The 15,798-nt window shown below is 38.4% G+C and overlaps 1 protein-coding gene across 3 annotated transcripts; it reads right to left on the minus strand.

Annotated features, from left to right (window-relative positions):
* Positions 1-102: 102 nt before the first annotated feature.
* Positions 103-14,275, minus strand: adgrg4a (adhesion G protein-coupled receptor G4a). Of its 3 annotated transcripts, none has more exons than XM_039619837.1 (29): positions 14,158-14,275; positions 13,926-14,046; positions 13,066-13,686; positions 12,009-12,106; positions 11,872-11,930; positions 11,593-11,644; positions 11,350-11,387; positions 11,111-11,259; positions 10,833-10,892; positions 10,610-10,693; positions 10,170-10,252; positions 10,012-10,082; positions 9,894-9,921; positions 8,090-8,112; positions 7,803-7,945; positions 7,597-7,726; positions 6,710-6,816; positions 6,390-6,606; positions 6,112-6,277; positions 5,598-5,750; positions 4,543-4,677; positions 4,414-4,459; positions 4,127-4,230; positions 3,718-3,839; positions 2,807-3,075; positions 2,038-2,143; positions 1,468-1,748; positions 1,066-1,167; positions 103-942 (listed from the first exon to the last, which is right to left on the minus strand). In XM_039619837.1, exons 2-29 carry the CDS (start codon positions 13,999-14,001, stop codon positions 854-856), a joined length of 3,612 nt encoding a protein of 1,203 aa, XP_039475771.1. In that variant the 5' UTR covers positions 14,002-14,046; positions 14,158-14,275; the 3' UTR covers positions 103-853. The 3 variants fall into 3 exon arrangements, with proteins under 3 accessions (XP_039475771.1, XP_031592232.2, XP_039475769.1); XM_031736372.2 differs by having other exon boundaries at positions 11,593-11,647; XM_039619835.1 differs by having other exon boundaries at positions 11,593-11,647; positions 13,926-14,043; positions 14,158-14,248.
* Between the last annotated feature and the right edge of the window lie 1,523 nt (positions 14,276-15,798).

Below are 15,798 nucleotides of genomic sequence, written 5' to 3' on the forward strand. Positions count from 1 at the left end.
CTGGTATCATTTTGACTGTCAGAGAAACACAAGAGCATCATCAGAACTAAAGTAATCACTGAAGTGAAGCTAAACAAAATCATAGCCATTTCCAATCATTTTAAAAAAAAGAGACGTGCTCAGTTTTATTTAATTTTACTTAGAGAAAAAAATCAGGTCATAGGTTAAATCTCGTCATGCATGCAGACACAAAACATTGTTACTCAAAGGTGCACCGACTGAACGATCCGAGAGCTAAACTGTCAGTATACAGTGGTAAGCCGTGACAGATCCTTTATAGGATATCAGAAAATATACTCTAAGAAGTCAGCTAAATCCCTAATACATTATAATCCTATTGAAATTAATCGTACCTTAAAAACGACTATTACTCTCCAATATTTGCATGACATAATAATAATAATCTAGTGTGCGGAACATTACATTTACTAAAAACCTTATATTTTGCTTTGTTACAAAGAAACATTTCTTAAACAGCACTACAATGCAAGGATGTGAAAATGAATCATTTTAACCTTTAAAATGAATTGTACGCCTTTTACACTTTACTGATTTCGTAATGGATGCGCACTTTTCAAAAGTGTGCATTTTTATTTTCAGAGCCTCAAAGCAGTGCTTAATTTTCATGACTGAATTTAAGTGATGGCTTTGGACCCATTTTATCCGTGAAGTTGAGATATATTTCAGCTTTCCCTGCACATTAGTTGCACCGGGGAGTTTGTCTTTGAACCTTTCTGTTTCTGTTTGTAATTCAACAACGGAACTGTGAAAACTTTGAAGACTTCATCCAGATGCCCATTCATGCCCCCTAGTGGCGAGTTACTGCTGCTGCTGCTGCTGAGGAGTCAGAAACTTATTGAGAGCTGCCAGAAGCGACCGAATCCGAGTTAACGAGATTCTTCTTTTTGGATCGGTCACCGACTGTCACAGAGCGGCTCCAGTCTGAACACAGAAGACAAGAAATACAAAAAACTGGGTTGTCTAACTTGAAAATGCTTCCTGTCAACCATGTGGCTATTATGCTGCAGCGTGTCATATGTCAAAATGCACTGTTTTGGTAGATACCTGAGTATTCACTGAGTCTAAAACGTCCACAGCACAGGTGGATTCTCCACTGTTTCCTCACATTTTCCTTCATCAGGCAGTGGAACAAAAACACAAAGAAGCCTTTACAAAATAAACAAAACAGAATGAGAACAACAGAGACATTCAATTTCACTCAGTTTGACATTAGGTATTATATAAATTTATGTTTTAGTTCATCTTTTTCTTTTAGCTTTGACAACACTCTTAAAGATTTCTAACACTTGAGCTAATTCTAAAAAGAAAAATCTTTGTGAGATGACAAAACCCTAACACAATTAGAAAATTACTGGAACATTAGGGAACATATTTACAGGAGCAATGGAAATTAGTCAAACTTGTGCAGCTAGTATCAAATTAATAGCAACTACAACTCAGACTTACCCTGCAAACTGTTGAGGAAAACAAACAGGTACACCAGGACTACTCTGGCAGGCCCAAATGAAAAAAAGCCAATTGACCACGTGAGGCCTAACAGAACTGTGAGACTGGCGACCGCCTTCAAGTCCAGCACAGAGCCATGGCTGTTTGCGGACAGCTTATTGGCCCCAATCTGTTTAATTTGGATCAGAACCATGATGAAGACGGACATGTTGCACAACAGGGTCAAACCAATAAATGCCACCACTGTCACAAAGAAGACAACGTCATTCTGTATCCAACAGCTGTAGGAAGAGAGGGAGAACTAGATAAGTCAAAATGTAGTTTAAAGAGTGAGCTATTGCAATCCCATCAGTGCCATTCATTTATCCAGGCTTCTGCTGTGAGATGACTGGTTCATCAACTCAAACGCACATAGTAAATTGGACACCACAGCCTCATTGTTTTCATATTTTATGTTCATCCACACAAACTAACAAGTGCAAATTAGCATTCTCTTTATTTGCTTATTACACTAATTATATTTCTAATCCAGTATTTATATCAGTAATATTGCGGAACTGCAGTACTTACAATGCTTCAGTGGAATCAAGGACCATTTCATTTTCTGCATCAGCAAGACTGCCGTAGGCATCTTTATCTATGACCAGCACCAGGCTCACTATTACTGCAGGAATACCTGTGAGAAAACAAGTCAACTTTATTCTGTTTGTTCATCCCAAACCTAATCCTAACCCCATTTTATTATTTTGATCTAATTTGAAACTTTTTCTTTAACCTCCTAAGACCCAAACTCTTCCATGGCATGCATTTTTAATTTCTCTTTGATATTTGGGCTGATTGGGACCTGAGGAATGTAAACACAAAGAATTACCAGATTTTTTTTTACCTGATTTTTGTTTCTAAGAAAAATGAGAGCCATATATGAGGATATTTGTTACAGTAGCAGTATAATGTCCTCGTAAGTGGATATCAGGTCCTTGTAGAGCAAAATTAAGTATTTTGGCCTAATAACCCAAAATGTGATGTCCACATATGTGGACGCCAGGTCCTAGGAGGTTAAATTTCTTCAATCATTTTCACATTGAGAGTATAAATAAGCCAATACCAAAACTTAAAATGACTATTTGCGTAGGAGTGAACAAAACATTCCTGAGAAATGTATTTCAAGAACACATTTTGGATGTTTTGGGGAAATTTATTCAGTTGCAAGTCCAAAAGTAAAGTTTAACTCCATCCCCAACCAATCAAGATCCATTAATGTACCCAATCTGTCAGTGAAAGCCACCTAGCAGAGGAATTTTGTTTCTACAGAAAGGGGCACATAGAAATGTTTCCTTACCCCATCCTGTAATACAGAACTTGAGGATATAAGAGGGAATATATGTGTTAAAGACTTTGACCAATGCGAGATACATGTGCACAGCTTCCAGGCCCATCCACGTGAATGAGGCCAACATGAAATAGTGGAGCGTTGCAGCAGTGGCAATACAAAGACCATAACTGGAGAAAGATGAGAGCCAAGTGTTTAGAAGGAAGAGTATGCTCAGCCCCTGCAGTGCAGCTGACAGGTTGATGAGTATCTTGGATGGGTAATCTTGTCGCAGCTTCCTGTGGTAAATAAATGGATAATGAAACCACAGTGCAGACTGATGCTTTAAAAGTCACTCCAAAATTATTACTGTGTACTACAGATTTAATCTCTTATCTACATGATTTCAGCATATACAGATGTTTCCATACACTCATTATGAGCATGACTGTTATGTTAATTTGGGTAACTTCTGGGCTTTTAATGATTTCTTTGGAATGACTGTACACCACGCAATTGGGTACACAAGTTTAAGAACTTAAGAATTTATATTAGTTCTCAGTATTGGTCAAGCCAATGAGTTCTGCCAAACAAATCATTTTTTATGCTAGTAAAGAGAAACTACCAGCCAATCATGATCAATAACAAGAAGCTGATATGTCTTGAATTCGTAAAGTTAAAGACACTGTCGAACCTTCAGAATCACTCACATTGGTGTTGTTTTGTAAAGTCATCAAAGATGTATGCTGTACAATCATTTCACACTGGAAAAAGAGCATTTCACAGAAATAATTAGAAGTCCCAAATTACCATGAAATCTGTGCCCACGATCAATGTATGGAAACTTCTGACCACAAATGTAGGTGGCCATAGACTTTTCATATGCTCAAATCTACTGCAATGCAAAGTCAGTAGTCTTAGCATTAGTATCAGTGACTTACTCAAAAATAAGGTAGGTGAGTAGAGTGAGGCCGAGAAAGATGGAGGATATACCACATCCAATATATGATATCACTGTCAGAATCTGTTCATTAACCTTACTGAAAGGAGTTCTTTCAACATTCTGAAACACAAAAAGAACAAAACCTAAACACTGGCATCGCCTACAGTGGCATCAAGGAGACACAGGCATGGAGAGCAGGGCTTATCCTCTCACAGCTATTTGAAAACTAATAATATGACAACAATTTTATTTTTTACACAGAGTGACTTTAATACCACTGTCTCACATTCCTGGCAGAAAAATACCCAAGCAGTCACCACTGACCAGATTGCACACAGTATGTTGGCGCCTGTAGGAGTTTGTTTTCTAGTTAAATCTATAAAACAAAAAACAGACCAATGACTCACCAGGAGCACAGCAAAATGTGTGAGGTGATCACAGAGACAGCTGGTCTGATATGGAGAAATACTCTTGGTTTCACAGCCGCTGCTGTTCCAACCACCCCGCCCACCTGACACACACACACACCAGCAAAGATACACCCACACATGCACACAAACACAAGCACATAGTTTGATTAAATCTTCTTATCAACAGATGCACAGCCTCAACAGTTTGGAAAGCTTTATTAAATTTAGGGGCACGGAGTTACAGTCAATCAACTAAATCCAGTAATAAAGAATTTTTGACTCACCATTCTTATGAAAATCCCAAAACATGCATTGTACTTTGTCCCGTGGCTGTAAATATCGAGAAGTGGAATGATGTTAGAGTCACATACACTTTCATGTCACTCACAAACTGAAAAGCATTTGTTTGTCACCTTTTTAGGAATTTGATGACTGAAGGTCACCACTACTCGATCTTCCAGGTTCATGATTTTGCTGTCATTGATGCTGGCAGATACTACGTATGAGTTCAACGTCCAGTTGCTCTGCGCATTGTTTATGTCCAGGTCCTGTTTAAAACAAAACGGCCGTCACATCAACAACCAGATTAAAGACTCGTAGAAAGCAACAATAGTGGGGCTACGGTTTTGTGAAGGCCATTGAAGATTTACTGAATTCTTAATTTAATTTGTAAATATAGAAATATGTAGAATTCTGCCACTGAGATCATGTGCTTTCAACTGGTTTACTCTAACAATTTGTGTATGAACTCAACTGGTTTCACCACTTAACACCTTCCTGCTGTCCAGTAAAAGGAACTGCTGTTATTTTGATTCCAGTTCCGACCAGATCATGCCAGTTTCAGCCAGGATGACAGAGCAATGCAGGTCCACCATGCACAAGTAAAACTGCATCCGATTGCACTTCCCACTTGTGGGGGTTAGTGTACTCTAGAATCAAGCTAAGCCTGCAAAATAAGCTATAGATTAAACTGATAATGTGTTTGTAGGGTAAACATCAAGCTGAGAACCTGTGGAAAAAGTTAGTATGAAAAGTGTAAAAGGTAAATAACTAATCTGACCCTATCCAAAGATAGCAGAATCTAGCTATCTCTCTTATGTGATGGTAAAAAAAATGGTTGTCTGGCACCACAGGGGGTCACTGCATCCAGCCAAGAAGTTATGTGGCACTTAATATCCCTGTGAAACCTCAAACTGACCCTATTACAGTAAGCCAGATATAATTTTTGGCTTTCTCTAGTTAGTTACAGTTGTGAGTGGTTGTGTCATGTGTTTTAATGTAACGCTAGGTTTATTTTCTCCTCGCTCCAGCTTTATGGATTTATCAAGATTTCAGAAACAAAGCAACCTTTCCAAAGTCGAAGTTGTAAATATAACACCTAATAAACTGTAGATTTTTGAAGAAGAAAGAATAACAAGAACAACAATTAACAAACAATGTAACAAATAACACGGGAAGAATAAAGTACCTGAAAAAGCTCGTGTGTTCCATAAAACTGAAACTGAACACGAGTTGTATTTCTCTCTCCAGTAGAGAAAAAATCATTGAGTGCAGAAGGCAAAGAGATTGTTGCATTTGCTGTGGGATGTGGTTTATTCACAAAGCCCTGGTCGACAAACATCTGAGAAAGAAAAACAGGGTCACATTGCTGCACACTCCTTTAAAACTGCCTGTATGGATCATGGAGCTTTTCCTGTTAAAACCCAATCTGCCATGACTGCTCGAGGCCACAATATCTGTTTCTCAAAACAGGCACCTGTATTTTCAAGGGCATTATTGCAACTGAATCTATCCTATAGGCAGTCAAGTGGAAACTGTTTTTCTTTTTTGTTCTTTTTTTTTTTTTTGCACTGAGTAAATATAAATATAGCTCTTCATTTACTTTTGCATATTTTATATATTTTATAACTTTTGTAATTAAGGGAAATTTCTAATATGCCAAATTCACTTCCCTCTTCATTAGAGCATTTCCAACCTCTCACCTCAGGGTTCTTAGTTGGTGAAACAATTGACGCACCAAAGGTGAGACCACTGAATTCCTCTGGAGCCACATTGATCATGGAAAACCCCAGTGGGGGAGCTGTTAAATTAGCAGATTCACCTTGGAATATCATATTATCCGCCATCCTGTCTGTCAGATTCAGGAAACTTTTTGCAAGGAGGAAAAACATATAGATTAGCATATAAATAAGAACTGGATTCAGAAGAAATGCACAGCTCATCAAACTTGGGCAGGAGTCACACTTTCATTTTTCCTTACGTGTTTGAAACCGGAGTAACATCAGTGTTGGAAAGCAGAATATCAGAAACAATAGTGACGATGTTGGCTCCAACCGCAGAGTTAACGATGCTTTCATCGACCACTTCACTGAGCTTTTCCACCACAGATTCCAGGTGAGAAGGCGAGAGCTCCGAGCTATTGCCTAACTGAATAACTACAAGGTCCTGAATCACCACCACAACCTCAGCCGCATTACCTGGAAATCATTAACACCAGAGTTTTTTTGCTTTGTTCTTTTGGCTTGTGTTGAAGCTGTGAAGAAATGGGAATAAAAACAGACTGCACGTCGATCCTCTTACCAGGAGTGACAGTGATATTGTTAAGGTCCGATATTGATAGATGTTGGTGGCAGTTCTTCATGTTAGGATCAGCCCATCTGGTCGTGTCAGTTTCAATGTCTAACTTACTAAATAGACAAGAGAGTTGACGGGAGGAGGAAATAATAAAAAGAGGATATTAAACATCTTTATGGTCTGATCTAATTGAATTTGTTGCACAAAGTTGCACTGTATCTATATCTTGGCTTCTGGAAGAAAAAAGAAAGAAGAAAAAAAAACAACCCTGTCCTGGGCCAATAATGATTTTAATAAACCTTAGCGTAATCTTAACGTTTCACTAAGAGATCATAAAATTCATTACCCCTATTACACAGTCATTTCCGCGTCGTGATAATGCAATCATTGAAGCATAAAAAAACTGAAGTTTGTCATTACACTAATAATCAACTTAAAGGAAATTGATTTTTTTCAGATTGAGCTGCAGGCTGGCAGGGATCCGTCAGTGTGTGGGGTCAGAACTGCACATGGTGTGGGTGGAGTAGCTGGAACAGGGCCTTATATGAGGAGCTTTCCTCATCTTGCTGAACTGACTGTGTGCAGAACAGATTGTTCTGACAAAGATCACAGAGATCTTAATAAGTTAAAAGAAGATAGAAAGAACCCCCTATTTTTCCCCATATTTCATTATCAAGATAAGTTGATATTTCATAGCAAGACATGTATAAAATAAAGCTTGTCTCATTGACAAACAAATATGAGCCTACTTTGTTATTATATGGGGGATATTGTGTAATAATCTCTTATATAGCAATAAAGCAGTCTAACGGTCTGATAAACAGTGCTATTAAAGCGTCATTGCCTCTGGTCAAATATTAAATCTGCCGATTAGGAATATGATAATGTCTTACCAGAGTCTGAAGGCTCTCTCAGATGTTGGCGCGATGCATCCCATTACTTGGATTCTTTGTGGAAATGTTTCAGGCCATATGTATTTTCCATAGATTGTGAAGCTAGTGTCTTCTGAACAGTTTTTTGGCACTGAAAAAAAAATACTGTTAGTCTTCCATAACTTATCTAGATTTCAGTTTTTGTTTGTATCAGAAATACAGCTTACCTATATGTCTGATCATCAATTCCACAGTTTGGATAATAATGGAGTGATTTTGATACTTTGACGCCAAGGCAGCTTGAATTCGGATTTCAATTTCTGCCACAGTGTTTTTGTTGCATTCCTGAACATGGAAGGCACAGTAATATCTGATGATGAAATATGCAGTTAGTAGTTAGAGACACCGATTTTAACAAGTATTTCTGAATTTGAATATAAATGAAGTTGAATTACAGTATTACAGAAAACCAGACATAAATATATTTCTTTCTTCCATATTTGTTGTCACTTACTGTTTTGGTTGGTCCTGAGAAATCTAAAGAAAGAAACAGAGACAGCTAAACGTAAATGGAGTCATTCTTGTCTAATATTAAAATGGATTATACAGGGTGGGCCATTTATATGGATACACAGTAATAAAATGGGAATGGTTGGTGATATTAAAGTCCTGTTTGTGGCACATTAGTATATGTGAGGGGGAAAACTCCTCAAGATGGGTGGTGACCATGGTGGCCATTTAGAAGTCGGCCATCTTGGATACAACTTTTGTTTTTTCAATAGGAAGAGGGCCATGTGACACATTAAACTTATTGGTAATGTCACAAGAAAAACAATGGTGTTCTTGGTTTCAACGTAACTTTATTCTTTCATGAGTTATTTACAACTTTCTCTTTGTTCACAGCCATTGACACGTTGAAGACGTTAACACGTGAGGAGCGGATCGAAATGGTGTTGATATCTGGTGAACGCAGTAACCGGGTCATTGCAGCAGATTTCAATGCAAGACACCCTACGAGACCACCCATCTCCCATGCTACAGTTAGCAAACTGCTTGCTAAGTTTTGTGAAACTGGTTCAGTGTTGGATTTGCCAAAATGTGGACGCAAGAAAACTGTCACTAATGAAGAAACATCAGTGGCTGTCCTAGCTTCATTCAGCAAGAGCCCACAGCGTAGCACTTTCGCCGCATGTCACTGGAGAGTGGCATTAGTCGAACATCCTTCGGCGGATATTAGCTACTCACAAATGGCACCCTTACAAACTCCAGCTACTGCAGCATCTCAACGAGGATGACCCAGATCGGCGCACAGAATTTGCAGAATGGGCAAAACAAAAACTGGAACAGGACCCTCAGTTCACGCAGAAGATTTTGTTCAGTGATGAGGCAAACTTTTATGTGAATGGTGAAGTTAACAAATAAAACCACCGCTATTGGTCTGACACTAACCCACATTGGATGGATCCCTCCAAGACTGTTGGAACAACAAAAGTGATGGTTTGGTGTGGTATATGGGGTACAACGATAGTGGGTCCATTCTTCATTAATGGAAACCTCAAGGCCACTGGATATTTGAAATTGCTACATGATGATGTGTTTCCCTCTTTATGCACTGAAGCTGGCACGTTCCCTGAGTTTTTCCAGCAAGATGGTGCACCACCACATTATGGGTGCCAGGTCCGAGCATTCCTAGATGAACAGTTTCCTGGAAAGTGCATTGGTCGTCGTGGGCCAGTTGAATGGCCCCCAAGGTCTCCCGATCTGACCCCCTTAGACTTTTATCTTTGGGGTCATCTGAAGGCAACTGTCTATGGTGTGAAGATACGAGATGTGCAGCACCTGAAAGTACAGATACTGGATGCCTGTGCTGGCATTTCTCCTGCGGTGTTGCTATCAGGGTGTGAAGAGTGGGAGAAGAGGGTTGCATTGACAATCCAACACAATGGGCAGCACATTGAACACATTTTATAAGTGGTCAGAAACTTGTAAATAACTCATGAAAGAATAAAGTTACGTTGAAACCAAGAACACCATTGTTTTTCTTGTAACATCACCAATAAGTTTGATGTGTCACATGGCCCTCTTCCTATTGAAAAAACAAAAGTTGTATCCAAGATGGCCGACTTCTAAATGGCCACCATGGTCACCACCCATCTTGAGGAGTTTTCCCCCTCACATATACTAATGTGCCACAAACAGGACTTTAATATCACCAACCATTCCCATTTTATTATGGTGTATCCATATAAATGGCCCACCCTGTACATTACTATACTTTATAGGCCCTCTCTTGCTTCTATAGTTGAGCGCGTACTCACCATTAAATTGGAATAATGCTCCGTGTTTCTATAAAATATTAGACAGACATATTTGTATGGCAAACATGTTAAAAGGGTCTAAAATGTGCAATAAAAATGAAGTTCTATTGCTACCCACCTGACAGCATTCTCTTTTATGTCAAGATTCAGTACACTCATCGTGTTATTCACTTCTAGCTGCTTTTTCACCTTTTGCCAAAAACAAAAGAAATGTGTTTAAACTGTTTTGCTTTTTTTTCCAAGTATCTTTCAAGTGCAATTATATTAGTGTGTTACCCATTTCTCAATGATATCTTTTGGATCCAAAGGGCTGCCAGTCATATTTAAGACCAAATCAACTCTAAAGAATTGATCTGGTTCTACAGCAGGAGGAAAAACAGTTAAACAGTTAATTTTACAATGTGTTTGAAAAACTGTAACTATTATGATTACTTGTGAAACTAAACTTTTAAAAAAACACCTCTTAAACTCTCTCAATACTTTTTTGAAAGAAAGGAATTTAATCTGTGGGAATCTACATGAACATTGATGTGAACATTTTATTGTTTAACAGTGTCCTTGTGCAGATCACCCATCATCTGATTTCATTCAGTGATTTATTTGAATGGACATTTTGTGATATAACAAAGTAAACAGTTGAACCTGTTTACTGAAGAAGAAACAAGAACAAATAGAATTCATAAATGTGATTTATGTGAGTCGTTCAGTGAACTGACCAGCAGTGTCATTGACATGCAAAGGCTCTCTGGTCGTTGACATATTTGCTGGATGAACTGATGGACTGAGAGTTGGCGCTGTCGCTGCAAGTTTAAGTGATATGTTTATAACAAAGCTTGTCAGGAATGTCTTGCAGACTTTGCTTCACATGACAAAACATATTTCGTGCAATCGATTTAGACAATGTACTTCTAATTGTTATATTTTTACAGGCAGGCTCACTTGGTGTATCGATACCGGAGCTGACAGTTGGTGCAGGTTCTGTCGCCGTGGAGAATTGCTCTGAAAGGAAAAAGAAAGAAAGCTTTAAGTACAATTAGGTGTATTTAGAATTGCAGGAATGTGCACTGGTTCTAATTATGCCTGTGGGTGTGAAATATAAACACATGGAAAGTTCATACATTTTTACATTTTAGGCTAATCCAGTAGTGCACTAAAGTACAAAAGAAGGTTATTTTACATGCATGTGTGTGTGAGCGAACTATGCAGAGTATACTCACCTACAGGAAGTACAACGATGTCGTTGGCCTGAACTGACAGATTGAGGAAGTTTAAAGGGGAGCGCAAACTAAGCAATGCTGTAATCTCTGCCTGCACCACTTCAACATCAGCAGGAGGATTCACATTTATGTGCACTTCACAGTTGAAACTAGAAATAAATCCAAAATACATGAGCTTGTTTGCAGCCGTGTAATTTATGATTCCGTCTCGTTTTTTCTAGGTTTTTATTACATCTTACCAGTTGTCACAGATTGTGTTTGATAACAGTTCCAATTCCTGAAAAAAACAGAAATCTTTCAGAACTTTACTGGAAAGTTATGTGGTTTTATTTGCTTATAGTTTCCCTCTTTGCATCACGACTGATATCAGGGTTTGTGTAGGACGATTACTTCCTCAGAAAAATAAAGACTTTCATTTATTCATTAATTAGTTTCTTTTTTGAGAACTTTACTGTTTCTTTCCACTGAAAATCAAATTGTACCTGAGTTTGGTCTTTGTCTAGAGCAGCAGAATCATTAACTATGGGGCAGCTACTGCTGGATGGGAACAGAGAGAACAGAAATTAGAGACAGGAGTGTTTTCAAGAACAGCTGTTATAATTAGCAAACATTTAGAATGACAGCATTTCTATTATTTAACTGAAGGGCCATGCTCAAACACAAATTTGAGATACTTGTATGTCATTTATTTATTTAGTAGTTTTGCGTTCTGCGTTTTTAGGTGTACTGAGAGAATGATTAGCTTTGAAAAAACATCTTACCATGGGGATGACACTAAGATGCTATGGATAGATATGTTTTGGGGTAAAATTCTCTCCAACTGGTAAAAGAGGACAGAGACGGTCAATTACTGTGAAAGACAAATCTGGGTATTTGCATTCAGGCAGGTTTTTCTTACCCAGATTTTAGAGATTTCCTCCGGTGACAACAAAAGATTCCCCAGGTTTAAAGTGTTAAATATGCATGTCTCCATTTTGACTGTGTAGAATGACCATGCTAAAAAATATAGAAAGAAGAACGAATGAACTGTTTTTATCTTAAATTGTAGTTTACTAACTGCAACATTATCCCCCCTCTTAGGACATCTTAGGACAAAACATTTTTAATAAGTTCAAACTGTGATTAACTTTGTCATGAGCAATCTCACAATGCCTTGTGGGTAATTTTCTGTTTTCCAAACTTTATTTAAAATATCTAACATTTGAAATATCATCCACCCATTTTCATATTTGCTATAGGGACGGAGCCTAGCCCAGCAGATTTTGAGTGAGAGCGGAGGTACATCCTGGACACGCTGCTATCACAACTCTAACACGGAGATGGACAAAGATTTGAGCTCACATTCACCAATAGCCATTTTAAAATTAACCCAACATGCATGTCTTTGGAATGTGGGAGAAAGGCAGAGCACCTGGAAAGAACCCATGCAGGCTTAGGAAAACAAACAAACTCTAGAGAGACTAATCTTTAACTGGCCAGCAGGAGAAAAACTGGAATTTTTATGCTGTAAGGTGAAAAGTCCCAGAATAAATGCCATATTTGACATTTCAGCCTAAGACACCAAAACCGACTGAGGACCATGAATGCATCATCAAGGCTATCTGAACACCACTTTAAGAGTTTACAGATGGGCAGATATTTTTCCATAATGTGTTGCTCCAAAAATGTCCACAACACAACAGCTCAAAGTGCTGCATATGAAATAATGTAAATCACACAGAGGAAAGTTTCCCAAAAAATATTTTATCATCTCAAGACTGAAAATATCTTAAGAAATTTGCACTGAGAAAACATTATCTTTAAACTTGCGAGTCATGTTTTATAAGAATATATTTCAGAATATGAATTTTAGGCTTGCTTATGTTGTTGGGAAGTTCCCTGTTAGCTGGAAAACTGTGCATAGTCCAAACTAGATGACTGTGAAATGCAAAAATAAAAGTCCATAATGTATTTACCACAGTGTAGGTTGATGTTGGGCTCAGGAGGGCAGTCATAGGTCCACTGCTTTAGGTCCCAGCTCACCAAATCCCCATCTGTACAGTTCAGGTTTTTCAGTTCTCCAAGGCTCCATTCTCTGGCCCACATCCTAAACAGACCAATCTCACCTACCAAGTTAGTGCCAGTCTCCGGTTGGATTTCACCATTTGCGTTTACATAATGAGACACCCCAAGAGTGAGAGTGCCGTTTTTGGACAATTGCTGGCTTGTTGTTAGAGATATTTCAATCAGAAAGGTACTGTTGATGGAGATTCTTAGTCGCTGAGCTTGCCCCGACCAGGTAAGACAGACAGAGTGCCACTCATTCACTGTAAGATTATTTTGAAATTGCCACTCCTGTCCGAAAAACTTTACGAGTAGTTTTCCATTTTTGCCTCCAAATCCCAGCTGCGTCTCTCTGTTTCCTGGAGCTTTGTATTCAAAACCTGTCCAGTCTGCTGAAACGGTGCGACGTAAACTCATGCACACACTCAGCTCCCGGAGGGCTGGTACCGAAACCCCCGAGTGTAACTGCCACAAACATGGTTGGAATTGAAACACCAGCTTCTTGCCCCACAGGCTGGTACTAGCAAAGGTTGCTGAGATTAAAACATGGGAGGAAATTACACAGATGGAAAGAAATATGAAAAGACAGAATACAGATTATATAGAGTAAAGTAATTCCTTTTTTTTTCTTCAATCACTCACTGTTAATTTTTGTTAAAATTTAGATATCAACTTTCCCAAAAGATGATTTTTTTTTTTTTAAATTATTGTGTTTTTACAGATACTATTTTATGGCACAACATGCAATATTTTAAATATTTTTTTGTCTTACTTGAACCCAGAGGACAAGCTGACATAAATATACAGAAACAGATGGCCAGAGAAGACAGACTTCTGATGGAGTTCATGGCAGCAGACGAAAATGCTTTCTGTGCGAGTCAAGTGGTCACCTGCTGAAGGGCGACAGTGACATTCATTCACCTTAAAAAAAGAAACCCAAAAAACTCCCAAAATAAAGAAAACAAAACTTATCAATAAACATACATGTGTGACAAAAGACTTACCATGGTCTCCTTGACGTGGTTGAAACCTAAAAATGAACTAGTTTTAAGCAAGCAGAGCCCTCAGACTGCTGGGCAGCGTCACTTTTGACTCCATAAGACCTCCACACCCTATTCCCCGTAGTTCGCCGAGTTACTCATTAATCGCAGGCAATAAACATGACTACCAAACAAGGCAATTCAAAACCCATGCCCACATGAAACCTCAGCAAAAGAAGTGTTTATTCTAAACACATTTAATTCCCATTTGTTCAATATCAGCACCGAGTTTAAGTGATATGTTGACAGTTGTCAGGAACTGCTTTCATTTAACATACTTATTTCGTGTAAATGTGCTGAGGAGATTCCTTCTGTCTCAATGCATAATAATTTTATTTTAAGGGTTCCTCCATAAACCGATTTCCACATGTGGGCGAATACTACTGTGAACTGTTCTGATGGATACGGAGACTGTGTTTCTAACGCAGGAGATTTGTTTTATAGACACAAAACATATTGTTATAATTTTTAATTTCTTGTACAACCAGAATATTTCCAGGTTAATTATGTGAGTATATTCACGTGCGTGTGTGTATCTGTGTGCCTGCGCATAAATGTGTGTTTGATGTTATTGTACGTGTACTTTACAATTCTCTTCTAGTGATAACTCTTCAAACAAACCTAATTAGCTTTTCTGTGTGACATGTGTTCAGGCAGACACACGTGAAGTCCACATACAGCTTTCCTTTAAGCCTAAACAATCTAAATAACCTGTATATGTCAATATTGTCCTTTTTTTAATGAATTAACATATTTTTTATTCCATAATATCCTGCCATGCCGGTGAAATGGCTTGAACAAGAATGGACTTTAAATTGATCACATTGCACGGTGCGTGCGCGTGTGTGTTCATACTGCCACCAAGTGGCCATAAAGTGTATCACTATTACATAGTGTGGTGTAACTTAGTACTCCTTGCATAATTCACAATATAAGTCTTACCTTCTGCAGGTTGGGTGTGATAGTAACATTCAAGATTTCATTCTAGCCTGCAAACTCTTTCAAACAAAAACAATACCTTTCTTTTAAATGTCTCTTAACAAAGGCCTCATTCATTCATTTTAATTCCCCTCCCTCCTCTTACCCTCCACACAAGCCAAGTGGGTTCCCCAGAGGAAATTTAAGAAGGCAAGATGTGACGTCAGGTGTTCAGGTGAGGGGCTTCTATTCACTGGTCTTCTGCATGTAGTCAGGTTGGGAACCTCTCCTGCGTCACAAGTGATGTAAAATGACGGGGATTCCCAAAGATCTTTTCCAAACTTATCCCATGCTGAGCTGGGGGGACACTTACAGAGAGACAGATGACAGCCTTGCTCATACAAGCTTTAAATCAGTAATTATTCTATGAGAGATATATAGCCTGGACTTTACTGATCACTTGAAGTAAGTTTTTATATCTTATCATTGTTGACTTTTGTAGTTTTTTTTTTAATCACCTGTCTTCATATGTGACATTGTCCTTATATATTGTGAGTTATGCACGTTAGATTTTAACAGTCACAAAACCACATGCTTCTTATGGCTGAGATTTTTGTGTATCAGGAAGGTGGTTAACAGAGAAGACCATGGACATTTGCCTGGTTGAGGCTTGTTTCTATGACATTC

This window comes from Oreochromis aureus, linkage group 2 (genome assembly GCF_013358895.1).
Source record: "Oreochromis aureus strain Israel breed Guangdong linkage group 2, ZZ_aureus, whole genome shotgun sequence".
NCBI lineage: Eukaryota > Metazoa > Chordata > Actinopteri > Cichliformes > Cichlidae > Oreochromis > Oreochromis aureus.